The sequence below is a fragment of the Neofelis nebulosa genome, chromosome 11, assembly GCF_028018385.1.
Source record: "Neofelis nebulosa isolate mNeoNeb1 chromosome 11, mNeoNeb1.pri, whole genome shotgun sequence".
NCBI lineage: Eukaryota > Metazoa > Chordata > Mammalia > Carnivora > Felidae > Neofelis > Neofelis nebulosa.
In genome coordinates this window covers 48,961,609-48,988,567 of record NC_080792.1, presented here as the reverse complement: position 1 = coordinate 48,988,567, position 26,959 = coordinate 48,961,609, and the positions used below count along the sequence as shown (strand labels likewise).

The 26,959-nt window shown below is 39.3% G+C and overlaps 1 protein-coding gene and 2 long non-coding RNA genes across 7 annotated transcripts in view; 2 read left to right on the top strand and 1 right to left on the bottom strand.

Moving 5' to 3' along the window:
• RBBP8 (RB binding protein 8, endonuclease) overlaps nt 1-11,048 on the top strand; it is a 110,954-nt gene extending 99,906 nt beyond the window's left edge. For all 5 annotated transcript variants that reach the window (XM_058692524.1, XM_058692523.1, XM_058692522.1 and 2 more), the window contains 4 exons: nt 524-593; nt 4,904-5,000; nt 8,435-8,576; nt 10,648-11,048. In XM_058692524.1, the coding sequence (XP_058548507.1) occupies nt 524-593; nt 4,904-5,000; nt 8,435-8,576; nt 10,648-10,745 (407 nt within the window). In that variant the 3' untranslated portion in view covers nt 10,746-11,048. The remainder of the gene's footprint in view (nt 1-523; nt 594-4,903; nt 5,001-8,434; nt 8,577-10,647) is intronic.
• Nucleotides 11,049-12,194: 1,146 nt separating this feature from the next.
• LOC131490285 (uncharacterized) lies at nt 12,195-19,452 on the bottom strand. The gene is made up of 2 exons (XR_009251018.1): nt 19,194-19,452; nt 12,195-12,382 (listed from the first exon to the last, which is right to left on the bottom strand). It is a non-coding gene; the product is annotated as an uncharacterized LOC131490285 (long non-coding RNA).
• Nucleotides 19,453-20,967: 1,515 nt separating this feature from the next.
• Nucleotides 20,968-25,767, top strand: LOC131490283 (uncharacterized). The gene is made up of 3 exons (XR_009251016.1): nt 20,968-21,094; nt 23,147-23,347; nt 24,363-25,767. It is a non-coding gene; the product is annotated as an uncharacterized LOC131490283 (long non-coding RNA).
• The last annotated feature ends 1,192 nt before the right edge of the window (nt 25,768-26,959 follow it).

The following is a 26,959-nucleotide window of genomic DNA, read 5'->3' as shown; positions in this document are numbered from 1 at the left end:
GGCTCAGTTGGTGGAACATGCAGCTTTTGATCTCAGGGTCATGAGTTTGAGCCCCGTGTTGGGCAAAGAGCTTACTTAAAAAAAAAAAAAATCAGCAGCACTAATAAGTGAAACATATGAAAAGCTGCCTTGTTATTGTGTTTGGTACCAAGTGAAAATGAGCATCAAAGTAGTTCTTTTGAAGTCTAAAATACTTTTATATACAATCTACATGTGTGTACAGGTACTTGTATATATAGTTTTTAAGTCTAAGATAGTTTTATAGGTGCGTGTTTTTATCTGTAGTAATTCTGAGGTAAACAAGATAATCAGCACCTCATCATTATGCAGATGAAAAAGAAACAAAAAATTAGTTACAGAAATTCAAACAAATTGCCCAGGAGCCTAGAGAAGGAAATTCAATTAGAATGGAAGTTTTGATATAGGTTAATTTTGTTCCAAAAAAGCTATTTCTCAGTTCTGCATTCAGTTTGTGTTATAATTAAATGCTTGATTCTTTTCCTTTATGTGTGTTTGTTTACAGCTCATGGTGATAAACAAGATAAAGTCAAACAGAAAGCATTTGTGGAGCCATATTTTAAAGGTGATGAAAGGTAAGTTGGTCCTGATTAATACCAGCAATGTGACGGGAAGTACAACAGTGCTGTCTTGGTCAGCGTACCTCTGAACTGTTAAGTTGTTACTTTGGTTAAAATAGAGCGCGTATTATGCATTTTATGGTCATAAAAAAGAGGGACTTAAGCATAACAATGACAAATACTACAAATAAAGAAATTTATATCACTATATTTTTGACAAATGGTAATAGTTATTTTCTCTCTTTTTTATAACAAATACTTTAATTCTTATTCTGTTTTATTGTGGACTTTATTTGAACTCCAGGAATTTGTTAAATTATATGACTATTATTTAGTATAGGACTTTAGGTGACAGGCCTTAGGTTGTGCTTGAAAATTATTTCATGGGGATTTTTAAATCATAAAAGAAAAACTAAGCATCTTGATTTTGAACCATAATGCTACTTTGTGACTTTCATTCAAAGATGGCAAATTCTGTAATTTTTAATCATGTACCATTCATTCTAGAAGTGAATTTAGGCATAATAATTCAATTCAAAAGAATTTTTATGCCTTTTTTTTCTTCAAATTATGATGTTGGCAGATTGAATCCCTCAGTAAGCAAAGTATATTTTATACTTTCATTTTTTAATGGTGTTTTTTAATGTTTATTTATTTATTTTGAGAGCAAGAGCAAGCACAAGCAGGGGAGGAGCAGAGAGAGAAGGAGAGAGAGAATCCCAGGCAGGATCTGCGCTGCCAGCGCATAACCCAACATGGGGCTCGAACTCCTGAACCGTGAGACTATGACTGAGCCAAAATCAAGAGCTGGATGCTCAACCGACTGAGCCACCCAGGCACCCCATACTTTTTTTCTTAAGTTTTGTGGTTTTTTTGTGAGTAATCTCTATACCTAATATGGGGCTCGATCAAACTCATGACCCCAAGATTAAGAGTTGCATGCTCCTCTGACTGAGCCAGCCAGGCGCCCCTGTATTTTGATTTCTGTTGAGAATTTTAGAGATCTGACAGGCTAAGATAAGTTTTTATTGATACCTGTAAGACTCTAACAGATAAGAGCTGTCGTTTTATTGCTAAATGCTGAATTCTTTTCCTTTATTTACCAGTTCTCCAAAGAAATAGTACCCTAGCATCCCAAATATGACTAGGGAGTTTTTATTTGTGGTGTCATTATGAACTCATGGATTTAAATATTTCATGTGTTTCAGTCTCTTACAATTATTTATACTCAGATTGTATTGCCACATCTTGGCCCCAGTCTCTTTGAATGAGCACTACCCCAGTCTTTCCTAGCTTGCTTGCTTCTGGTATATCATGTTCTAGGCTCTCTTCCTAGAGAACCCTGGAATCTGCCATTTTTTCAGGAGCCCTGGTTTCTTTTAGTGAAAAACAAATTTAGTCTAACCACTAGTGTTGCTCATTGCTACAGTTAGTCATTGTTTGTAGATCTTTTAGGTGGTGGACAGAATTAGGAATAAGGTTTTTGTTTCATTTTGTTTTTTAAGATAACTATACTTTTTCACACCAATAGCTCCATTTCAGGTTCAGAACTACAGGATTTTTATGTAACCTCTTCTTACATCTGTATCTACTTTCCCTTTCCTGAAAATTTCACTTTTCAGTGCTACCAACAAAATTTCTCCTTTAACTTTATTCTTTAATATTTAGAGCAGTCTCAGAATAATATAAATTATCATCAATAATATGGTTTATGAAAATGGCTTAACATGTCTTTGTGGGTTTTTTTGTTCTTAAGCTGTGTCGTGTTATCTGCCATCTTTTCATACAATATAAATTCTAAAAATGAAAAAAATATGTCTATTATAAATGTCCAGTCACCATATTTTAAAGCCATTTGGAATAATTATTTTTTGTGTAGGTATACCACCAACTCATTGTCTAGGTTTGTTTTATTTTGCTTTTGAATTTTTTAGGAATTATTTTTTCTTTTTATTTTTAATTCTTTTTTTAAGTTATGTAAATTGTGTACGCAGTATCAGACAAGGTATATTCAGATAAGTCTAGCTTCTAACAGTGTCCCCTTTACCTGTTAGCTCCCTATCCCATTTGTTAAAAATTATGGTTTTCAATCCATTTTAAAAAATAAAAGTAAATATCTATACAGAAATATATTATCATTCTCTTTCCCCTTAGACAAATGGTAGAATGCTATATGTACTTTTCTCTATTCTGCTTTTGCTTTTTTCATTTAAGTTTGTATCCTAGAAATCACTCATAATAGCATTTAGTGGAGGCACCTGGGTGGCTCAGTCGGTTAAGCGCCCAACTTCGGCTCAGGTCATGATCTCATGGTTCTTGAATTCAAGCCCCGCATCAGGATCTGTGCTGACATCTCGGAACCTGGAGCCTGCTTCGGATTCTGTGTCTCCCTCCCTCTGCCCCTTCCTGCTGACGCTCTGTCTCTCAAAAATAAAATATTAAAATGAATAAATAAAAATAGCATATAGTGATATTCTTCATTTCTTTTTTTAGTTACTTTTTTTAGTATAATAGTACTTTATTGATGGTACCATAGTTGATTCCTTAGTAATGGGTATTTGGGGTGTTTACAGTTATGCTAACAGAATGCTGCATTGAATAACATTGTACATTCTCTTTTCATAATTTTGTGTGTCTTTGGGATAGACTCCTTGAAGTAGGATTGCAAAGGAAGAACTGTCATTTCAAATAAATATGAGTAGTTTTATTTATGCTGAAACCATTAGATAGCTAGAAATGCAGGAGGTGGGTGTGATGCATGGGTATGGTGAAAGTCTCAGAGTCAGCATTGTTTCTTTCCTCACAGACAATACTAGCAAACCCTGGGAAGATGGGTTGTGTTGCATGAGGGACAAGAAGCTTAGTAATCTTTTAGGTGATGCTTTAAGGTCTGCTACAGATGCCAGTCTACTAGTAGATTCCCTGCAACATTATAACACACTATAGAAGCAGAATAGACAATACTCAGAGGAGAGGATCTGATATGGCCAGAAAGTACTCTACATAAGCTTTTAAAATTCCATAAGCTTGGGGCGCCTGGGTGGCTTGGTCGGTTAAGCGTCCAGCTTCAGCTCAGGTCATGATCTCACGGTCTGTGAGTTCGAGCCCCGCGTCGGGCTCTGTGCTGACAGCTCAGAGCCTGGAGCCTGTTTCAGATTCTGTGTTTCCCTCTCTCTCTGCTCCTCCCCTGTTCATGCTCTGTCTCTGTCTCAAAAATAAAATAAAACGTTAAAAAAAAATTTTTTTTTTAAATAAAATTCCATAAGCTGTTTGAAAGAAAGCAATTTTTATCTGTCCTTTTCATTTACAGATTGCTCTAAGGTTGAGAGTTCTTGGGTTTAAGGACCCAAAGGACCGATAACCTCATACTTTGACATAGAGGGATTAAAGCTTTCTTTTGACGGAAAGTGCTTGCCAAGTAGAGGGGCTTAGGATCAAAATACCTCAAAGTGGGTACGTTACCAACAAGTCATTTTAGAAATTAGTTTTTGTGAGTCAGACTGTTTAAGCTCACTGGGGATGCCTTTAATATAAACAAATACATGTACCATCCATCACTTGAGGCATCATTTACCTATTTTAGAAGTTTGACTTTTCTATATTGGGCTTTAAAACTTAAAGCAGGATACAAGTATATTAAAAAGTTCTGTGCTAAAAAAAATGTGCTTTTTCTTCCCAGAGCACTCCATACCTCATTAATACCTCAGTGGCTTTGACCTTTCCTAGGTTTCCAGTAGTTCTCAATAGGATCTGATCCATTTAAGGACAAGGGCAAATAATTGTTCCTAACATTTTGAAGAATCCAGGGTGAATGTAGGCAGCAAAATAAATTTTTGGAGAAAATGACAGATGACATGTAAACAGATGAATCTTTTTTTTTGAGGGGAGTAGGTTAGCCCAGAAATATAGGTTAAGAAAACTGAGTTAACAGAGGTAGTTATTCTTTCTTGGTTATGTTATAGAATACCAGTTCCTGACTTTAATAATACAATATTCCTTTTTAAATTAAGTTATTTTATGTATTATTTTCAGCCAATTAGGCAGATTTTCAGGCAAAAATAGGAAGTAATAGTTCTATTTTTTCAGTTAGAGAAACATATACATAAAAATACCTGACAAGTAGTAGGCACCTAATAAGTATTTAATGAAGAATGCATGAAAAAATCATTTTCTAACATACTGAATAAGCATTTCAAATAAAATGAGTGAATGTTTTGGGATTATTTCTCCTCTGGGCCTTCACCTTTGTTAATTAAAAATCTAAACCAAAGATCTTTGTAGTAACAAATGGATTAATTTTTAAATTTAATTCATTTTTCTCCCAGAGAGACTAGCTTACAAAATTTTCCTCATATTGAGGTAGTTCGGAAAAAAGAAGAGAGAAGAAAATTGCTTGGACACACATGTAAGGAATGCGAAATTGTAAGTACTAATGTAAAGACTGTCTGGCGGGTTTTTTTTTTTTTTCTTTAATATGGCTTTAAGATTATAAATGAATGATTTAAAAATCATAGATAAAAATCTAGAAACCTAGTTTGAGCCAGGAATAGCAAGATAAATAATTAAAGAGCATACTCGTTGTGACCTGAAAGGTATAAATAGATGAAAATGAAAGCCCTCAACTTCTCTAAAATTTTCATCAAGTAAGTCTGGAGCCTAAGCCCTAGTTCTTTTTACCAGCTTAAGACATTTGTGCCATTTTTCTTTCCTGTGTTTATCTGTATTTTAATTTTTTCTCCTGGTGTTATGTTACAGCAAAGGCTCTTACATATAAACTATTTGGGGATATTTCTGATATTTTATTTAAAAAAAAATGTTTTTACATTTATTTATATTTGAGAAACAGAGCACTAGTGGGGGAGGGGAAGAGAGAGAGAGGGAGACACAGAATCTGAAGCAGGCTCCAGCTGTCAGCACAGATCCCGATGAGTCAAACTCACGAACCGTGAGATCATGACCTGAGCCAAAGTCAGATGCCCAACTGACTGAGCCACTCAGGCACCCCTTGGTATTTTAGCAGGAAACTTTAACGTTTATTACTTACCCCAGCACTCTCAGGAAATGAGATATATTCATGTTTTTTTCTCAATAAGTGGTATGGCCATAAGCTCTTAACTTTTTCCCCAAATATTCCTTCTTAAACAAATTGTGATGAACAGGCTCTATTTCATCCTTATAGCACAAGTATGTTTTCCTCTTATACATTGTCTGTCTTGGACTATTGAAGTAGGTGGTACTAATCCTCCTGTCACCAGATATCTCTCAGGCAGGTTCTGTGTTTTCTTGAAACATGCTTCTTTAATTTCTTCCCTTGCTATCTGTTAGGTATTAGATGCCTGCCTCTAGCGATTTAGTTCCCCCTTTAAATTTTCTTTTTAACAGCTGTGGGCTAGAAAATTTGATAACCAAGCAGATTAAAGTTATATATGGATAGCTTGTAGTGCAGGTAAGGATTTGGTGAGAAATAGGCTCTAACTACCAGTGGGAGTGTAAATTGAGATCGCTATTTTGGAAGGCAGTTTGGCAATGCAAGCAAAATCTATATCATGGGTTTTCATAACACAAATTGAACATATCATGATTTCTTAACTAAAGAACATGGTCTGTACTATGCAAATCCCCAATTTTTAGTTATAACCATGACTCTTACACTGCCAGTTAGAAAAAAAGCTCTTGTGTTAGAAACACTTAATTTGCTTTCCTTCTTTCAGGAATCATTGCTTGTGCTGTTATTCAGTCTCTAAAAACTATTGTCTCATACATTTAATTCCAATATTTTCTTGTTTAAGATAGGAGATAAGTCTGTTCCCTGTTACTCTCTCATGACCAGGAGTCAAATTACCAGTCCTGTGTATTTAAATACTATCTGTATGCATACGGTTCCTAAATGTGTCCCAATGTCTCTTCCACCTGTGGAATATGTAATACACATGTGGAGGTATTATAATCATGTCAAGTTTCAGCCTGCCGAAAGCAAACAGTTTCCACCTCTGATTCCCAAACCTCACTTGAGTCTCTTGTATGTCCATTCTTCTAGCTGCTTAAACCAAAGCTCTTATAGTTACCCTCTGTTCTTTTCTTGCATTTCTCAGTAACAGATCTATCAGCAAATCCCATCAATTCTACCTTCAAAGTGTATTCCATTTCCACCCACTTACTGTCACCACCGCTAACCCCATGGACGAAGGCACCATTTCATCTTGCCTGGACTATTGAAATAACTTCTAAGTGCTTTTTCCTTGTGTTGTTTTGTTTTAACTAGTCAACAGTCTTTAGAAGCAGTGTTAGATTCACAGCAAACTTGAGCAGAAAGTACAGAGAATTCCCATATACTTCTGTCCCCATTTTTCTTTTTTATTCTTGTCTCTTCACAATGTTTCTTTCTTTTAAAGCAAGGTATTTTTGAGATGTTAATGATTTTATTGCCCCCAGTGGGGAAATTGCCTGGGATTAAAGGTCTTTTTTATGTCAGCACTAGGTGCTTCAGTTCCTGGCCTGTGTGCCAGAGGAGAGAGAGAATCAGGAATGTGGGGTGTCGGGGCAGGACAGGGCTGGGCCTGAGAGCATCAGCACAGGGTGGCTTGGATAGGACAGGCATCTCCTTAATTTCTGTCTTCCCAGTGTACTTTTAACACAACATTGAATGGTCTTTTTTTTTTTTTTCCCTAGTGATCTTTTTAGAATAAAAATTAAATCTTGTCATTTCTCTACCTGAAATGCTTAAATGTCTTCCCACCTCACAAAGAACTAGATAGGATCCAGCATTCTTATCAAGGACAGCAAACTCTGGCACCCCACTTCCTCTCTGATTTTGGTCACCACCCTCCCAGTTGCTTGCTGTGTTATAGCTACACCAGCCTACTGGTGCTTTTGTGTATGTTTGTAATTTGGTGGCAATGTTTCTGTAAGTTGATTGATAACCATGATTCTCTAAGGTCATCCCACCCCAGTGTCCAAGCTCAGGTAACAAAGGCTTGTCAGGGAGAAAGATGAAAAAGATAGTCCCCAAAATAGTTGTTTCAGAAGTACTCAGAAGCCTTTAATTTGTGTAAAAGAAAAATGTATTTACAATCTTTACTTCAGTCTTAAGTTCTAGTCCTGAGTCTGCCACTTTCAACAGATGATATCGCCAGTAGAATTACCAATTTGGTTTTCAGTTTCTCAAGTATAAAGTGGGATTGGCTGGATTGTGTGATCCTGTCGTGTGTTCTATTACACTTTACACTACTGCTTTGTTTTTGAAAGGCCTGTACATTTTTTACATACAAGTTTTAACCTTGTTTTCATGAAGTTCAAGTTGTTTGGGTTGCAGTTGCAAGAAATAATTATGTCTTTGATCCTAATTGAAAAATATAGTTTAAGCGGGGAAGTCCTGAAGACTGCAACATTCAAAGCTGAACTTGTATTTGTAAAAACCTAAATAAGAAAATTACTTCAAAACATACATGTTATATCCGAATAACAACTGAGAAAAGTGCCAAAGTGCAGTTTTGTTGCTGGCCTAACAAAGTTGACGTTGCACCGTATAGATCGGCTACGCCACAAAGCACACTGTAAAGTTAAGCTGGCGGGTTTTGTTTTTGGTTTTGTATTATAAGACTTTATTGATGAAAAAAGCATCATATTGGTTCACATTGTGATACAAGCTCCAAGCTCCTTTTCTCATTTGTGGAGCGAACATTTCACAGACCAGCATTAGTGCTATTAGTATTAATTACTAATACTGTCTTCAGGGGGTGTTGTTACCTAGCATGCTGAATACTTTGACAGCTTTCTTAGCTTCTAGTTTATAATCAATAAGCATAATAGTCCATGTATTATTTCTAAGTGAAAAACTTACCAGTTTTTATTATCAGTATTATGCAGATATTCCAGCAGAAGAAAGAGAAAAGAAGCTGGCTTCCTGCTCAAGACACCGATTCCGCTACATTCCACCCAACACACCAGAGAATTTCTGGGAAGTTGGTTTTCCTTCCACTCAGACGTGTATGGAAAGAGGTGAGAATACAGGTTATAATATTTTGGAATTAGTTTTTTTGAAATAGTGTATATACCCAAGTCTAAACATTAGACTTTTTTCCCATGGTTTTCTTTACCTTCTGCTCAGGGGCTAGTTCTGTAACATAAAAACAAATTCCTAAGATAAAAGGCTTAACTTTAACTCTGAGTAAATGCCACTGGAATCAGCGATTGTGTATAATCACTTTAATATAGTTGTATATTCTTTATCCTGGTTTATCATTCAAATTTCAGAAAGCAAATTTCTCTTTTATCCTATCATCAAAATGACTTTTAATAAAAGAATAACATTATAAAAGTTGCCAGCAAAGTACTGTTAAAAAGAGAATCTTGGGGCACCTGGGTGGCTCAGTCGGTTAAGCGTCCGACTTTAGCTCAGGTCACAATATCGTGCTCCGTGAGTTCAAGCCCCGTGTTGGGCTCTGTGCTGATAGCTTGGAGCCTGGAGCCTGCTTCAGATTCTGTGTCTCCCTCTCTCTATCCTTCCCCTACTCGTGCCCTGTCTCTCAAAACTGAATAAACATTAAAAAAAATTTTTTTGGGGGCGCCTGGGTGGCGCAGTCGGTTAAGCGTCCGACTTCAGCCAGGTCACGATCTCGCGGTCCGTGAGTTCGAGCCCCGCGTCAGGCTCTGGGCTGATGGCTCGGAGCCTGGAGCCTGTTTCCGATTCTGTGTCTCCCTCTCTCTCTGCCCCTCCCCCGTTCATGCTCTGTCTCTCTCTGTCCCAAAAATAAATAAAAAATGTTGAAAAAAAAAAATTAAAAAAAAAAAAAATTTTTTTTTAAATCAGGCAACTTGAATTGTCCGAAGTTATTTTTAAAAATTACCTATAAAAAAAGAGAATCTTTTTAAAGTGACTAGTCTTGGGGCGCCTGGGTGGCTCAGTCGGTTAAGCGGCTGACTTCAGCTCAGGTCATGATCTCACGGTCCGTGAGTTCGAGCCCTGCGTCGGGCTCTGTGCTGACAGCTCAGAGCCTGGAGCCTGTTTCGGATTCTGTGTCTCCCTCTCTCTGACCCTCCCCCGTTCATGCTCTGTCTCTCTCTGTCTCAAAAATAAATAAACGTTAAAAAAAAAAAAATTAAAAAAAAAATAAAATAAAGTGACTAGTCTGAATTTTAGATTTTAAAACCTCACTTATCCAGAATGCTGGGTCTTTATAAACCACATCTGAGTGAAAAGGACCTTTGTTTGGAAGCTGTTGGAACTAATTCCTTCAAGTGTAGCATTTACATTTAATATGATTTGAGAATGTATACAGCTTTGAAGCCCCAGATATTTAGTGGTAAGATAGTTTTTCCATAAGATGCCAAGTCTCCTGTAGCTATTACCATATTTTCACTTTCCCCATTAACAAGCCAAATTAAGTTCCTTTTGACGGATGCCACTGCCTGGTCTTCACATAAAATTAAACAATCTGGATAGAGCCTGTTATTGTGTGCCTACCATGGCCTAAGGGGGTATAGCAGAGCGCATACCGCATGACTCAAGACACTAGGAGAATTAGGTAGTTCAAGAGTACTGGGGCACAGGCACATCATCTAAAGAAGTAGCTGCTGCAGAAAGTCTTTTTGATAAGCACCTGGAATTATCATAATAGCAGACTGTTCTTGTTTAGCTCTTTGTTCCCATTTGCAACCTGTAGGAGGCAGACTAGGAAAGTACTTCAGAACTCTGGTTCTGGGGGTTAGACCAATCTTGGGCAAGGTCCCAGCTCTTCCCCGTCATAGCTTTGTGAACTTGAGCAAGTTCTTTAACTTCCTTGGGTCTCCATTACCTCATCTGTGAAGTAGGTATAGTGGAAGCTACTTCAAAGGGATGTGAGCATTAGCTGAGGTAATGTATATAATACGTTTGATAAATGTTTGCGGTTATTGTTAGTATCAAAGAGGAGACTGATGCTGAGTAGTGAAATCATGCATTAACATCACACAGCTAATCACAGGCTCATGTAAACTTAGAAGGCATTAAATAAGACAGTTTTAGTGAGTACATGCTGAAAGAGAAGCATGGTGCAAATACAGTCTTCTAAATTTGTCGTTTGTTTTTAAGGTTACATTAAGGAAGATCTTGATCCTTGTCCTCGTCCCAAAAGACGGCAGCCTTACAATGCAATGTTTTCTCCAAAAGGCAAGGAGCAGAAGACATAGATGTTGAAGCAAAAACAGGATGGAGGACAATGTTTCTTTTTAGTTATTTATAGTTAAAGTTGGGATTAAACATTGATTTTTTTTTGATCTTCTGTAAACTGACTTATAAATCGTTTTTCTATTGAAAGTGTTTTTAAATGGCATTTACCCACCACACAAACAACTATTTAAAATGTGGATACGCTTATGTTATATTTTCTTGCTTTTGCATCTTTAAAACAATAAGGTGTTTTCATTTTGCACTCTAACTTAAGAGTTATTTACTTTATTTGGTAATACCTAATTACAGTTTTGAAAATATGATAGTTGTAGTCTCTGATTTATTGCCTTTTAGGTCTTTTCACTCAACCTTCCCTTGATACTTACATTCAACAGTGGCTTTGTGCTAATCATGACAAATTTTCCTTCCCTTCATCAGTTGCTCCTCTGTAGGTCATTCCAGTATCTGACATTTAAGTCTTTAAAAAAAAAAAAAAGGCTAAATTTTAGTAGTCCTTTTAACTTTCCAGCTTCTTTCTTTTTTTGACTTAAAAATGAGCTCCTACTCCATAGTGAATTCTTTTAGAGACTCAACCACAAGTATCAACCTTTTTTCCTTTTTCATATATTATAAATTAACACAGTCCTCTGATCTGATCATCCTATTCCAGGTCTTCACAGTCTCTTCATCATACTTTTCTAAAGTTTTCAAGCTGAATGTGCCAAGTTCTCTGTGCATGTGTTCTAGTTCAGTTGTATTTTTTTCTCTGGGTTGACTAATATTATTAACTTCCAATTTGGCAATAAAACAGATCTCTCGATTCAGCAAATTTCTGTTCCTCTAGGACCTAGTGTCTGAGTCATCAAAATGACAGACCACATCTGTGTCATCCACTGTTACTGGTGGCATTTTATCAGTCTCTTTTTTGAGTGTCTCTCTAATCCATATCTTGACAGTACTGCTCAAGCAGGAGTACATGAGACACTGAATGGAATGCCTCAATAAAATCTAACTGTGTAGATAAAACTCAGAGTTCCTAAACATCTCTGCTTAATCTCATCTTCTTCATGTGTCAAGGTTCTCATGTGAACAAGTGACATCAATTTGTGTTCTCAGAGAGAGGATCACCAAAGAAATCACATATACTGAGTACCTACTATACGTCAGACCCCTTATGTGCATGGTTTGGCTCTGAATGTGATGTGAATTTTTTTACAACCCTGTCCTAGCTTCTATTCAGCACTTGTCTTCCCTTCCCAAATGGTTTATCCTACGTTTGATTTTTGTTCTCTGCTGGCAGTGAACCAATCTCTCCAAAATAATAGCAGCCATTCATTGGTAACTTGCTATATGCCAGAAGCTGTGTTATGCTCTTCACATAGATTTTTCTCTTTTAATCCTCAAATAATCTTGTGAATTTATGTGTCGGCTTAACGTTAAGCTGCAAAAAAATGGACCCAAAAAACAAATTAAACGACAAGTGACTGGTTTTATTTTTCTCGCATTAAAAAGTCTGGAGGTCAGCAGTCCAAGGCTGGTAATGCAGCCCCATGATGCCCTCATGGATCCGGATTCTTGTGGCTTTCATACTTTGTATGTGACCTTCATCCTTGTCACTATAAAATAGTTATGCCACCTCTAGCATCACGTCCATGTTCTAGACAGAAGGAAGGGAAAAGAAAGCATATGTCATTTGTTTTTGTCCCTCTTTAAAACGTTTTCCACTTAAATAAATAAACTTGAAAATAAAAGGGGACACCTGAGTGGCTCAGTCAGTTGAGTGCCCAACTCTTGGTTTCAGCTCGGGTTGTGATCTCATGGTTTGTGAGTTTGAGCCCCACGTCAGGCTCAGCACTGACAGTGCAGAGCCTGCCTGGGATCCTCTCTCTCTCCCTGTCTCTCAAAATAAATAAACTTAAAGAAAAATAAGAGCATGCAACTCTTGATCTCGAGGTTGTGGGTGTAGAGATCATTCAATAAACAAACAAACAAAAGGGTTTCCAGAAGTCCCTACCCAGTTACTTTCCCTGTTTCTCAATGGCCAGAATTGTCACTTGGTTACCTCCAATAACTAAGAAATGAAATTAAAGCCCAAGATTGCCTAATTCCAGAATCAGAGTTTGTATCCACTATAGTATAGTGCTTCTAAAGACCAGGAGTCTGAGAGACACCTGGATTTGAACAGGGTACCGTAGGATGTGCAGTTAGAGCTCTATACCTCCAGTGGATTTTCCTTTTTATTTATTGTTTAAATATTTATTTTTATTTTGAGAGAGAGGAAGAGTGAAGGGGGGAGGGGCAGAGAGTAAGGGAGAGAGAATCCCAAGTAGGCTCCACACTGCCAGCACAGAACCCAACGCTAGGCTCAATCCCATGGATCATGAGATCATGACCTGAGCCGAAATCAAAATCAGATGCTCGACCGACTGAGCCATTTAGGACCCCTGGATTTTCCTTTTTAAAAGGCAGTTTAAGCAGAGACAGGAAGCAAGAGATTGTCTACCTGATAGTTTACAGTAATCCAACCATGTATAACCAGCATATTTCATTTCAGTCAACCTGTGAGGTTGAGTAAACTGAGTTCCCTATCCCATTTTATCTGTTATTGACCAGCTCTATCTGCTATTGACCAGAATAAAACAGACACTTTTTAAAAACACTTGAGTTAGCATATGTGGAACTTGAGAAACTTAACAGAAGACCATGAGGCAAGGGAAGGGGAAAAAATGGTTTCAAACAGGGAGGCAAACCTACAAGAGACTCTTAAATACAGAGAACAAACTGAGGGTTAATGGGCGGGGGAGGGGAAAATGGGTGATGTGCATTGAGGAGGGCATTTCTTGGGTTGAGCACTGGGTGTTGTATGTAAGGGATGAATCACGGAAATCTACCCCTGAAACCAAGAGCACTGTGTACACTGTATATGAGCTAACTTGACAATAAGTTATATTTTAAAAATAAAAATTTTAAAAATTAAAAAATAAATAACACTTGAGTTAGAAGGATGTGTTTAAATGCAAAACTATTTCATGACACATAGTACATTCTCAGACTTAAAAAGATAACATAGGGGTGCCTGGCTGGCTCTGCCAGTGGAGCATAAGACTCATGATATCAGAGTTGTGAGTTTGAGCCTCACATTGGGTGTAGAGAGTACTTAAAAATAATTTTTAAAAATCCTTTAAAAAGATGCTATGTATTTAAGAGGCATTATTCATTTGTAAAGCAGTATACATGTTAGATAATATTTTAATAACAAATCTGCATCAATCACTATATATAGTTTCAGGTTGGCTGTAAGTTTTGTAAAAGATTTTATTTTGGGGGCACCTGGGTGGCTTAGTTGGTTAAGTGTCTGACTCTTGATTTCAGCTCAGGTCATGATCTCACAGTTAGTGAAATTGAGCCCTGTGTCGGGCTCCGTGCTGACAGTGCAGAGCCTGCTTGGGATTCTCTCTCCCTCTCTCTCTGCCCCTCCCATGCTCGTGTTCATTCTCTCTCAAAATAAATAAACATTTTTTTAAATAAAAGATTTTGTTAAGTAATCTTCACACTCAACATGGGGCTCAAGCTCATGACCCTGACATCAAAAGTCAGATGTTCCACCAACTGAGCCAGCCAAGCACCCCAAAGACCTCTGATTTTAAACTTTGAAAACATGCAAAACCTGTGTGTCAGCACTTAACATAGGAGTAACATCTTTCCTGCCTTTGATAAGCGGGTATCCTGATGAAACCATGTGAAACCGAAGATTGTCAAAGGCAGTAGTTTGAATGAGTTAATCATGGGTACCCAAACATACATAGAAGGCCTATTGTCTTGGAGGAGCACAAAATGAAAAACATTTTCTAATGCCTTTCATTATCGTGAAAATTTTTCCCAAAGTCCAACAAGAAAGGCTGCTATTGGTAAGCTCAGAGTGTATTAGAAACTCAAGACAAACTGCGTCTAGCATCTGTGTTTAAAAATGCCTGGTGGGGTGTGCCTGGGTGGCCCAGTTGGTTAAGCGTCTGACTTGATTTTGGCTCAGGTTATGATCTCACTGTTGGTGAGATCGAGCCCTACCTCGGGCTCTACACTGGGTGTGGAGCCTGCTTAGATTCTCTCTCTCCCTCTCCCTCAGCCCCTCCTGTACTTGCTGTCTCTATCCAAAAAAAAAAAAAAAAAAAAAAATGCATAAAGGGGGTACCTCGTTGACTGAGTCAATAGAGCAGGCAATTCTTGATTTGGGGTTCAAGCCCTACATTGGGGGTAGAGTTTACTTCTTTTAAAAAAATTGTTTTTAGGGGCGCCTGGGTGGCTCAGTCAGTTGGGCGTCCGACTTCGGCTCAGGTCATGATCTCAGGGTCTGTGAGTTCAAGTCCCGCATCGGGCTCTGTGCTGACAGCTCAGAGCCTGGAGCCTGTTTCAGATTCTGTGTCTCCCTTTCTCTCTGACCTTCCCCCGTTCATGCTCTGTCTCTCTCTGTCTCAAAAATGAATAAACGTTAAGAAAAAAAATTTTTTTAATTGTTTTTAAATAAACATGCATAGAGCACACTCTTGGGCCCTCTAAAAGGAATAACTGAAAAACTGCGAAGATTCCTCCTCAGATTGTCTTCAATTCTTAATTAGTTACAAAAAGAGAATAGTCTTACATAAGCCAAATAACACTAATACATTTACTTAACAAATTTATCTTTACCATGCACAATACTAAGTACAGTATCAGAATCTGGCAAAATTTTACAAATTTCCTCCAAAGGAGCCAACTTTTAAAGAAACACCAAAGAAACTTACTCTGTTAATCCTGACATATTAACATAACTGCATGGGATTTTTTTGAAAAATACTACTTCAGAAATAAGCATTTGAAATACATCTCAGGAGCACCTGGGTGGCTCAGTCAGTTAAGTGTCCAACTTCACCTCCGGTAATGATCTTGTTCGTGGTCTGGGGGTTCGAGCCCCACATTGGGCTCTGTGCTGACAGCTCAGAGCCTGGAGCCTGCTTCAGATTCTGCCTCCCTCTCTCTCTGCCCCTCCCATGCTCCCGCTCTTTCTCTCTCAAAAATAAACATTTAAAAAAATTGAAATGCATCTCAAATTTTACCAGCTGTCTGTTCTCAGCAAGCCTAGCAGTTTAAGAGACATTTCAAAATCTTTCTCTGCTGAGTCGATGCTGTTAGAAAGGTTCCTTAGGAAACTCCAGTGTCCTTACACTTGAGTTCTTGAGCACAAAGAATTAATGAAACAATTGTTTATCACACCAGCAGAGGCCAGAAGAGAGCTGTTTTTGGAGAATAATCACTGGAAAGTAGGGTATGAACAGGAAGGACTATGATAAAAGAAAATTTCTAGGATGAATAGGATATGAATTGGGAAACTTTAGTACATAAATGAAGGCTCATTGGGCAAAAATGAACTTTCAACGTAGCTATTGTTGGCATAAAACCAATTGGCAGAGGCAGTATATCATGGTCTTAAAAACATTACAAATATGTATTTGCCATATGCTAGGCATTTGGGGATATGAGGAAATATGTGAGATCTTGTTATTACCCAGTAGGACACCAGACATAAATGTGGAAAGATGCCTGAGAGATTGAAGAACCTTAGACTGAGTGCCAAAAAAGAAAAAAGAAAAAAAAAAAAGGATCATTAGAACTCAGACTGCCTAAGGATAAATTAACCTAGAGAAGCAGCAAGGAAAAGATAATGCAATATAAGTTGGGAAATTCACCTGAATGTGTAAATACTAATATACTGAGTCAAAAGGAGCCTTGGAGAGAATTGGATTGTATCCCCTCCCTTTATAATGGGGAAATAGAAGCCCAAAGAGAATTAGTGACTTGCCAAGATCTCAGTGGGCTTGAAGTAGAATGTAGTTTGGGACTTCAGTATGGTGCTTTCCCCTTCCTAAGTGCTAGAGGCATACTTTCTAGATAAGTGTTACAGCTAGGGTGTAGAGCTATGCAGTATTACTAAAAGAGGCAGTACACTTTTTTTTTTTTTTTTTTTTTAAGATTTTATCCTTATGCAATCTCCACACCCAACGTCTGGGCTCAAACCCACAACCCAAGATCAAGAGTTGCACACTCTACCAACTGAGCCAGTCAGCCACCCTGGCAGTACACTATGTCTTAAAGGCAAGACTAAAGAGTTTAGACTTGAGTCTGCAGTCCTATGGTTTTCAAACCATTAGTAACATCCCTTTATTAAATCTTATATGCGGGGCACCTGGGTGGCTCAGTTGGATGACTGTCTGACTCTTGATTTCTGCTCAGGTCATGATTCCAGGGTCGTAGGATCAAGCCCCATATTGCACTCCAACGCTGAGTGTGGACCCTGCTTAAGATTCTCTCTCCCACTGTCCCTCCCCAACCCTCAAATTAAAAAAAAATTTCTTTTGAACTAAATCTTACACAGATCCCCAATAAGCAATGATATTTTAAAGGCATAAGTTTATTTCAAGCATTCAAATTTAATAAACCTTTACTTATAAATTCAATCAGCAAGACTAGATAAATACAAAATTGTGAAATGAATTATGGATGACAGGGGACATCAGCCTCCATATCCATGATATTCCAGTCAAATGTTGGCCATATGCCAGACCAATTAAACCAAAGTATCCGGGAGTAAGGTCTAGGCATCAGGATTTTTTTTAAAGCTCCTTAGGTGCAGCCAGATTTGAGAACTACTGCCTTTACACTGTTAGAGGCTAGTTCGATGTTATTCAAACTTTAGTATACATCAAAATCACCCGGAAGGCTATTAAGCCACAACTATCTGGGCCCCCCACCTCAAAAAAAATTTACATCTTTTACATGTTCTTAGGTGATGCTAATGCTGCTGGTCCAAGGATCACAAGCGCCTAATCATAAAAGTCACCCAGATGCTCGATAAATAGAGATTCTCAGGCTCCTCCTGTGGGAATTTTGATTCAGGTGTAGCCTGAGCATTTATAGGTTTAAAAAGTTCCAGACCATTAGGATGAGGCAAATCTAAGAAATTTTGCTCAGAACAACAGAGAAAACTAAGTAGCAAAATTTTAAATTTCTAGCATCCCCCGACTAAAAATACTTTGGGCTGGATAGTAATGCATTAATTTAGGTAGAATTATTAGGTTAGCAATAGATGTGAAATGAAATTTTGGGAGGGGGGTAGGCGGGGGTATTGAGGCATCAAGTGTGCAAGAAAAAAATTTAGTAATCTGCTACAATATTCCAAGCACAAAGAGCACTTAGGTCAAGATGATGGCAGTAGCAATGGGGAAAAAATTTTAAGCAACCCCTTCATGGTTGTTACATACCAAAACTGTGGTAGTTCTGAGAATCCAAAGATGAATATGACACCCTATCACCAACTCAGTGGTTACAAGGGACATTATGAAGTAAGAATCAGTTAGACGAGGTCTCCCACTGGAAATGAGGAGAGACCCTTGTTCCACACAGTATTTATAATTGTACAACTTTAAAAAACAGGAATGAATTCATTCATAATTCTAAAGTGAGTTTTCTTTTTTTTACACATTGAAGAATTCAGCAACAATGGCATAGTAGATATTTACCCAAAAGTAATTTATTAAATCATAGACAGGAGTATTTTATAGGGCTGCAACAGTTGGCTTGGAATGTCCTTTCTAATGCATTTCCCTACTATGTGTTACTGTCCACTGAAGCTCAGGAGCCCACATTATCATCCAGTTGGAGATTTGTCTAAGAGATCTGCCTTTTGTTTTCTTTTCTTTTATCCTTTATTCACTTAGTCGCTCAGAGAATCATCATTTGTGCTTACTGACTCTGGGCCCTTTCAGTGTCCATTAAGATTTCCACCAAAGACTGGCAGAACAAATAAAAGATGAAATTCAGACCAACCATAGACCATCAGTCTATCTTGATAAGGTATTTAGGAGAAAAAGCACACTCAAAATATGAAGGATAATATGGATTTCCAGTGATCCAGGCAATGACCTACCAACTTAAGTCAATAGTTCTTGGGAAAATAAAGATAGAGGCAAGCTAGAAAAGGCTCCTAAAATTAAAGTTATTCAGGTTTCCAGGTAGGATCCATGCAATAAAAATCATTCTTTAAATGCAGTAGAGATCTGTTGGAGCAACACCAGACAGGGATTCTTTTTCTCTTCTTATCTTTTTTTTTTAAGAGAGAGCACAAGCTGGGAAGAGGGGCAGAGGGAGAGACTGAGAGAGAGAGAGAGAGAGAGAGAGAGAGAGAGAGAGAGAGAGAGAGAATGTTAAGCAGACTCCATGCCAAACATGGAGCCCAACTCAGGGCTCAACCTCACAACCATGAGAACACGACCTGGGCCAAAATCAAGAGTCAGGTGCTTAACCAACTGAGCCACCCAGGTGCCCCCAAATAGAGATTCTAAGGCTAGAGGGAGGGGAGAAGACTTGATGAGGCAAGCTGAATTCTGCTGACAGTGTTTTCATGGGGCGGAAGGCTGAGCAGTCAAGGCTTCACCTACCAGTGTTGCTACTGGGAATCCGAGAACCCAGCTGAACTGCTGGTCGTCTCACAAGGCTGCAGTGACAACACCGGAAACTTGGGCCTCGTTACAACTTTGCCCTTAAGATGTTTGTCAAATGTTGAAGTAAAACCTCTTCTGGGGAAAATGGTTAAAATGGTGTATTTTATTTATATTTTACCACAGTGAAAAAATTTAAAAGACAGTTTTCAACAGATTCACTGTGCTAAGGAAACCAACAATAAAGTTCAAGACCTGCCATGAGAAGATGCCCAGTTAATGCCCCAGACTCTTCGTTGAAAGACCAGGATGGCTGTGATGTCAGAATGGGCTTAACAAGGGCAGGCTTTGCCTCGCCAGCCCACTTGCCCCCCACCCAGTCCTTGGTTGGGTGGTCAGTCCCCACCCTGCCTATCAGAGGAAAGTGTGACTCCTCTCTGAAGGAATATAACCTCATATCTGGAACCTCACAGTGTTCAACATTCAATTTAAAAATTCTAGACAAGCCAAAAGACAGTTTCAGTTATATATTCCATACATATGGAGGAGGGAGGAAAACAGACTCACAAGTGATCCAGATACTAGAGTTAATACACAAACACTTAAAGATCACTGATTACTATGCTTAAGAAAAGAAAATTTGAGAAAATTGATTTTTAGAGACTTTCACCAGAAAATTATAATATTTTAAAAATCCAAAGGAAATTCTAGAACTGAAACTTAGAATATCTGAAATTGATAACTCAATTGACGGCTATAGATACAGCAGAAGACAAAATCAGTAAACTGGAATAGGGGTTAATAGAAAATATCCAAACTGAAGCAAAGAGATTAAAAAACAAGGAAGATAAAGCAAGGAGACTGAGAGACATGGGACACATTGAAGAATTCGAACGTACGTGTAATTGGACTCTCAGAGAATGGGCAGAAGCCATGGTACGACTCTGTTGAGCCTTTTTCAAAACAAACAAAAGACATCAACCCAAATTCAAGAGGCTCTTCAAACCCCAAGCAGCAGACACACAAATCAAACCACATCTGGCCACATAATGGTGAGATGCTAGAAGTCATGAGAAAAATCTTAAAAGCACACAGAAAAGGGAAAAATTCATTAACTTCAAATAACAATAAGATGGCTGATTTCTTAAACTGGGAGCCAGGTGACAGTGGGATGACAACTTTAAATTGCTGAAAAAAATAATTGATAACCTAGAATTCTGTGCTCAAAGTCTCTATCAAAAGTGAAAGAAAAATATATTTTCAAAGAAAAGCTGAGAAAATTCATCACCAGCAGACTTGCAGTAAAATACTATCTTAAGTCCTTGAGGTCAAAGGAAACTAACTGCAAGCAAAAACATGGAAGTATAGGGAGGAATGAAGAACACTGGAAATAGTAAATATGGATGTAATATACTGATTGTCATATATTTTATCAAGTGGATTTGATAGGAAGTTAGCATCAAGCTCAAGAAAATCACAGATACGGGCACCTGGCTGGCTTGGTCGGAAGTGTGCACAACTTTTGATCTTGAGGTTGTGAGTTCAAGCCCCATGTGAGGTGGAGAGATTACTTAAATAAAACTTTTTTTAAAAAAGAAATCAAAGGTAAAACAACAACAACAACAACAACAACAACAACAAAATGTCCTGCTGAGCATGCATTTGGTGGAGAGTTTCAAAGTATCACAGGGTAAAAAGTGAATGCTAGAAATGATCTAATCCAACCTTTCATCATAAATACATTTGGGGTATATGATTGTCTTTCTTTTCTACAGATGAAGAGGTAAACTTGAAATTTGGAGTGATAAATGACAGCTGCAATGTTATGCCAACTTGATTTAGCATAAAAGTTATTTCTGTATTTTGATTGCTCAGCATCAAGATCATCTGGATCCACATAGGTAAGTTGTTGTCAATGGAAAACATTTTTAGCCTCCGTCTTGTATCATAGGACACTATTCTATTAAGACTAATACAGAGTCTTGAAGAAGAGTGATAAAGCAATTTCAAGACAAAGGTGAATCATTTACAATACCTAACAAGGGCTTATATTTCTTTTCATAAATATAACAAGCCACATAAGTAGCCAAAACTGTGTGCATTAATACTCACTTGTCTGGGCGCCTGGGTGGCTCAGTTCATGATCTCATGCTGACAGCATGGAGCTTGTTTGGGGTTCTCTCTCTCTGCGCTTCCCCTGTGCTTGCTCTCTCACTCTCTTTCTCTCTCAAAATTAAACATTTATAAAAAATACTCACTTGTCTGATGGATTATATTGATGACAGCAAATGCACCTGAGTCTCGCTTGCTATGTTTCTTTCTTTTTTTTTTTAAATATTTATTTTTGGGAGATCGCAAGCAGGTGAGGGACAGAGACATGGGGACTTAGGATCAGAAGCATGCTCTGCGCTGACAGGCTGACAGGATCGAGCCCAATGTGGGGTTCAAACTCACAGTGAGATCATGACCTGAGTTAAAGTTGGACGCTCAACCGACTGAACCACTCAGGTGTCCCAACTATGTTACAATATATATATAGTACAGCTGTGATGTGTAGTGTGTTAGCTGCACAGTTTTCTGTGAGCAGACATAACCAGGCCAAATTTTTTTAAAGGCTTGTGTAAACTTTCTAATTGATGCCACATTTGTTTTTAAAGAACATCTAATATATGCCCAGAGATAGTGGGGAAAGTTGTATTCTGAGTTGCCACAAAATTTGAGTTAATCTAGCAGTACAAGTTAACTCCATGTTCTTCACTTTATTACACTTTTATGTATAACATGGCATATTTTTTAAAATTATAGGCTTTTAATAATTTTTTTTAATTTTTTTAAATTTTTTTATTTTTTAATTTTTTTTAGCGTTTATTTATTTTTGAGACAGAGAGAGAGAGACAAAGCATGAACGGGGGAGGGTCAGAGAGAGGGAGACACAGAATCTGAAACAGGCTCCAGGCTCTGAGCTGTCAGCACAGAGCCTGATGCCGGGCTCGAACTCACAGACCCTGAGATCATGACCTGGGCCGAAGTCCGCCGCTTAAGCGACTGAGCCACCCAGGCGCCCCGAGGCTTTTAATAATTTTAAAGGTGTTTTTAAAAATAAAATCAGAATTAAACACTTAGGAGCCTGAAATACCTGTGTTCTTTTTGAAAACCATTTCCACTTTAATAACACCTTTTTTTTTTTTTTTTTTTTAATGGCAGCTCACTACTGCTTTTTTTTTTTTTTTTTTTTTTGGGCCAGAGAGAGACAGAGCATGAACGCGGGAGGGGCAGAGAGAGAGGGAGACACGGAATCGGAAACAGGCTCCAGGCTCCGAGCCATCAGCCCAGAGCCTGACGCGGGGCTCGAACTCACGGACCGCGAGATCGTGACCTGGCTGAAGTCGAACGCTTAACCGACTGCGCCACCCAGGCGCCCCAATAACACCTTTTAAAATATTAATTAATGAGGAACGCCTGGCTATCTCAGTCGGTAGAGCATGCAACTCTTGACCTTGGGGTTGTGCGTGGAAGCCCCACACTGAGCATGGAGCCTACTTTTTTAAAGTAATTAATTAATTAATTAATTATTAATTACTTAGGGGTATCTGGCTGGCTGGGTCACTGGAGTGTGCAACTCTTGATCTCAGAGTTGTAAGTTTGAGCCCCACATTGGATGTAGAGATTACTTAAAAATAAAATCTCTTTAAAAAATTAGTTAATTTAATAAAATGTTAATTAATTTAATCAACTAAAATAAGAATATCTGAAAGCAGAAATTCACACTGAAGAACTTATTACCAAGATGGTAAGGAAAATCACAATGCCTCCCCACTTTTTCTCAGAAGTCTAGACTTCATTTCACATTTGCTTGTACTCTGAAGAGACATTCATTCATTCATTCATTCATTCATTTTCTCATCCGTTTGACAAATATTTACAAAGTGTCCATGTCCTTGTCACTGTTGTAGGTGCTGGTGATTCAGCAGAGAGCAAGAGAGGACAAGTCCCTGCTCTCCGAGTTATATTCTATAAGGCGGCAGGGACTATTTTGATAGGAGCCTTCAGGGAAGCCCTCACAGTAAGGCGATCAGAATTAAGTAAGGAACTGAACCACAGGAATATCTGGGGGAAGAGTTTTCCAAATGGAACAGCAACAGAAGGGCTTTAAAGTAGGAGCCTGTAGTGTGCTGAGTCCTCACTACCTGGAGCAAAGCACATGGGGGTATCTGGTGGGAAATGTGGTCACAAAGGAAGGCAAGGACAAGCTGCTACAGTGCTTTGTGCCCAGAAAGGACTGGATTTTCGTCTAAGTGAGATGACAAACCACTAGGGGAGGGGATGTGATTTGCCCTGGCCTGTTTAAAAGGATTATTCAAGCTGATGTGAGAAGAGGATGAGATCATAGGAGGCAAAAGTAGGAGTGGGGAGTCTTAGATTTTTGCACCGGGTGGTGAGAGGTGGTGGTTTATGAGGCCTCGCAATGGAGTTGACCTAGGTGTCACCTGGTGACTTAAAAGGATGGAAGGGAAATGAGTCAAGGATAGCTCCAAAGTTTCTAATTTGTGCATCTGGGTGAAAATGGAGAAGAAGCAGATATGGGATGGCGTGACAGGAAATTTGTCTTGCACAGGTTAACATTGAGATGCCCATCAGGCTTCCAAATAGAAGCATTAGGTAGCCAACCAAACATATGGCTCTGAACTTCAGACAAGAGTCTAAGGCAGGAGATAACAGTTTGGGGGGCTTCTACCTCCAGGAGCTATTTAAAGCAATTGGCTTGCATGGAGTCACCAAGGTTTGGCTGTAGACAGAAGAGAAGAGTCTGGGAAGCTTATGTTAGATTGGGAGTGTACCCTCAGAAGAGTCTGGGTGGGGAACATTACCTGCAGAGGATTACCAGAGGCTTCTTCTAGTAACAGAGGTACTAGATTACAGGGCATGATGACAGGATGATCCCTTAGGGCAGGTGGATAATTGGTTATAATTATAGCCTCCTTGTCCCTATTTCTCAGGAAGTTTGTATTAGCTGGGGGGTAAGGAGGAGTGGGGGTGTGGGGTAGGAGGTGTTGGTAGTTGAGGGTGGTCTACCTGGGGCAGACTGAGATTCCCAACCATGAAGCATAAAAGCCTCACCAATAAAGGCTCAGAGTCCCTCCCCTAAAGACTAATGTCTGGTCTTTCTAGATCCCCATAGGCTGCACCAGAATGTAATGGACAGCAGGGGACCTGTACCTCAGCTACTGCTTCTGTGCCTGTGAGTACCCACTGGAAACACTTGCAAAAGGCCTATTTGCATGTGATCGGGTCAGTCACCCTTGCTTGAGTGGCATGTGGTAAGTTGCAGTCAAGTACTGCTGATCTGGTAACCCTCTTTCTCCATTACATCAATGTGCATGTCTATCTTTATCCTGATCTAGTATGTGCTAACATTACTGTTTGACATTGCAGTTTGATGGCATTTTCTTTCCTTCCAATTTCCCAAACCTCATCGTGGGCCCCAAGTCCTGTCAGCTCACACGAGAGGGTTTGTTGACAAACAAAGGATCCCCCCCCCCACCCCCCAGGGATCCTCAGACAAACCTGATGATGAAAAACAAAACAAAACAAAACCAATAATACGGCCAAGTAGCGGGGTCAGGATGAGAGACACTTAAGGCAAGCCTGGTGACTTTTTTTTTACACCCACACACAATAGCAGAAGAGGGATAAAGTCTTCCGGAATTGGATTAGACTTTGTTGGCAAAACTTGGAGTCATGCTTCCTGTTTTCTAATGCTTGCTCTTGAAACAGTTGCTTGAACAGCATTGAATTCTCTTTCTAAACAGGGCCTTTCTGCACTCTCCACGTGTCCCTGTAAGCAAGCACCCTCCCCTCCAGTCTCCAACACACCCTCTCTACAGAACCGCAGCTGCTCTGAGTGTGGGTCCAACCAATGACAATGGCACTGTGTTGAGGCCATCGGTGGTGCATCGCACTTCTGCACAAAGCCGCAGTAAGAGGAGGCAAGGGTTTACTCTTTCTGATCCCATTTTAAAACAACTTTGTGTGTGGATTCATTAAACTCACAAATGGCACAGCAGGAAAAATACTCAAAGCCCAACACCGTGCCTTAAACAGAGAAGGCTTTCATATATGTTTCTTGAATGAGTAAGTGATGAAGGAGTCTGAGAACCAGAAAAACTGGTGCTTGTCCAGGCTCTGCCAACACTTGGCTGTGTTACCTCCGTGGTCTCTTTTTCTCTTTGGGCTTTAGGTTCCTCATCTCTAAAGTGAGGATTGGACAATATGACCTTTGAAGTGCCACCTAGCTCCATCAGCTTCTCACAATTAGATAATTAGCACCTTTCAGGAGGCCAGACTGGAAGGGGTTAAAAGTATGGCCTTCAGGGGTGCCTGGGTGGCTCAGTGGGTTAAGCATCCGACTTCGGCTCAGGTTATGATCCTTGCAGTCCGCGTGTTTGAGCCCCAGGTCGGGCTCTGTGCTGACAGCTCAGAGCCTGGAACCTGCTTTGGACTGTGTCTCCCTCTCTCTCTGCGCCTCCCCCACTGGCTCGCGCGTGCACACTCTCTCTCTCAAAAATAAATAAACATTAAAAAAATTAAAAAAAAAAAAAAGAAAAAAGCATGGCCTTCAGGGCCAGGCAAACCGGGACAGAATCCCTAGCTCCACCATTTAGAGTGTGACATGGCCAATGCACTCAAATTCTCCAAACTTTCTGCACTCCCGAGTAACAAAGTTATTATGAGCATCCAATGAGATGCTGCAGGAGTTTACTCTAGGGCCTGGTACACAGTGACTATTTGATCATTGAGAACTGTTACCATTATTGTCTGTATCGAAGACACAGTGGTGATGAATCAGAAAGAAAGCTTCCTGGGGCGCCTGGGTGGCTTAGTCGGTTAAGCATCCCACTCTTGGTTTCCACTCAGATCGTGATCTCACAGTTTGTGAGTTCAAGCCCCACATTGTGCTTCACACTGACAGTGTGGAGCCTGCTCAGGATTCTCTCTCTCTCTGCCCCTCCCACTCTCACTCTGTCTTTCTCTCAAAATAAATAAATAAAAACTTAAAAAATATTTAAAAATAATAATGAAAGAAAACTTGCACAAGTCCGAATTTGAGTTGGGCCTTGAAGAGTAGTTAAGATATAGACAGACTGGGAGAGCAAGGTGGGAGAGGGAGTTGCATGAAGGAAAAGGGGTCATATGAGCAGAGGCCCGGAAGCAGTAAAGCAGGAGGGGTGTTGCAGGCTGTGGCGGGGGCTGCACCAGGCAGGAGCATCCAGTAGGGACGTCACAGCCCATGGGCACTCGTTAAGTCAGGACCTCTATGTCAAATCCCACAAATGACACAAAAGCTCTAAGCCCCTGAAGCCTCCCTACTTTGTGAATGCTCAAACTCTGGAGGAGGGATACAAAGCAAGTATCACTTGGCCATTGAGTCATTTCAAACACTGCCATTTTTTAAAAGTGAGTTTATTTCATGGATATTAAATGGCCGTTACTTATTTGCTCACAGTGAAGTCAGCAGAGACTACAGGTAGATGTGGAGCAGGCTTCCCACACCCGGATGAAAACTGAAAGACCAAATCAGTACTTCCAGAACACTCACAAAGGCATTTTCCAAAACGTGCGCAACCTGGTTTCAGATCTCAGGACTTGAAAGAGAAGTCAGTTTGACCCTCTATCAGATGCAGCACACAGAAGGCCGATAGCTCAGCTGGTGGGTATGCATTTCAGGTACAAGGTATCTGCTCGGCGGTGCTACCTATCCTCCCAAC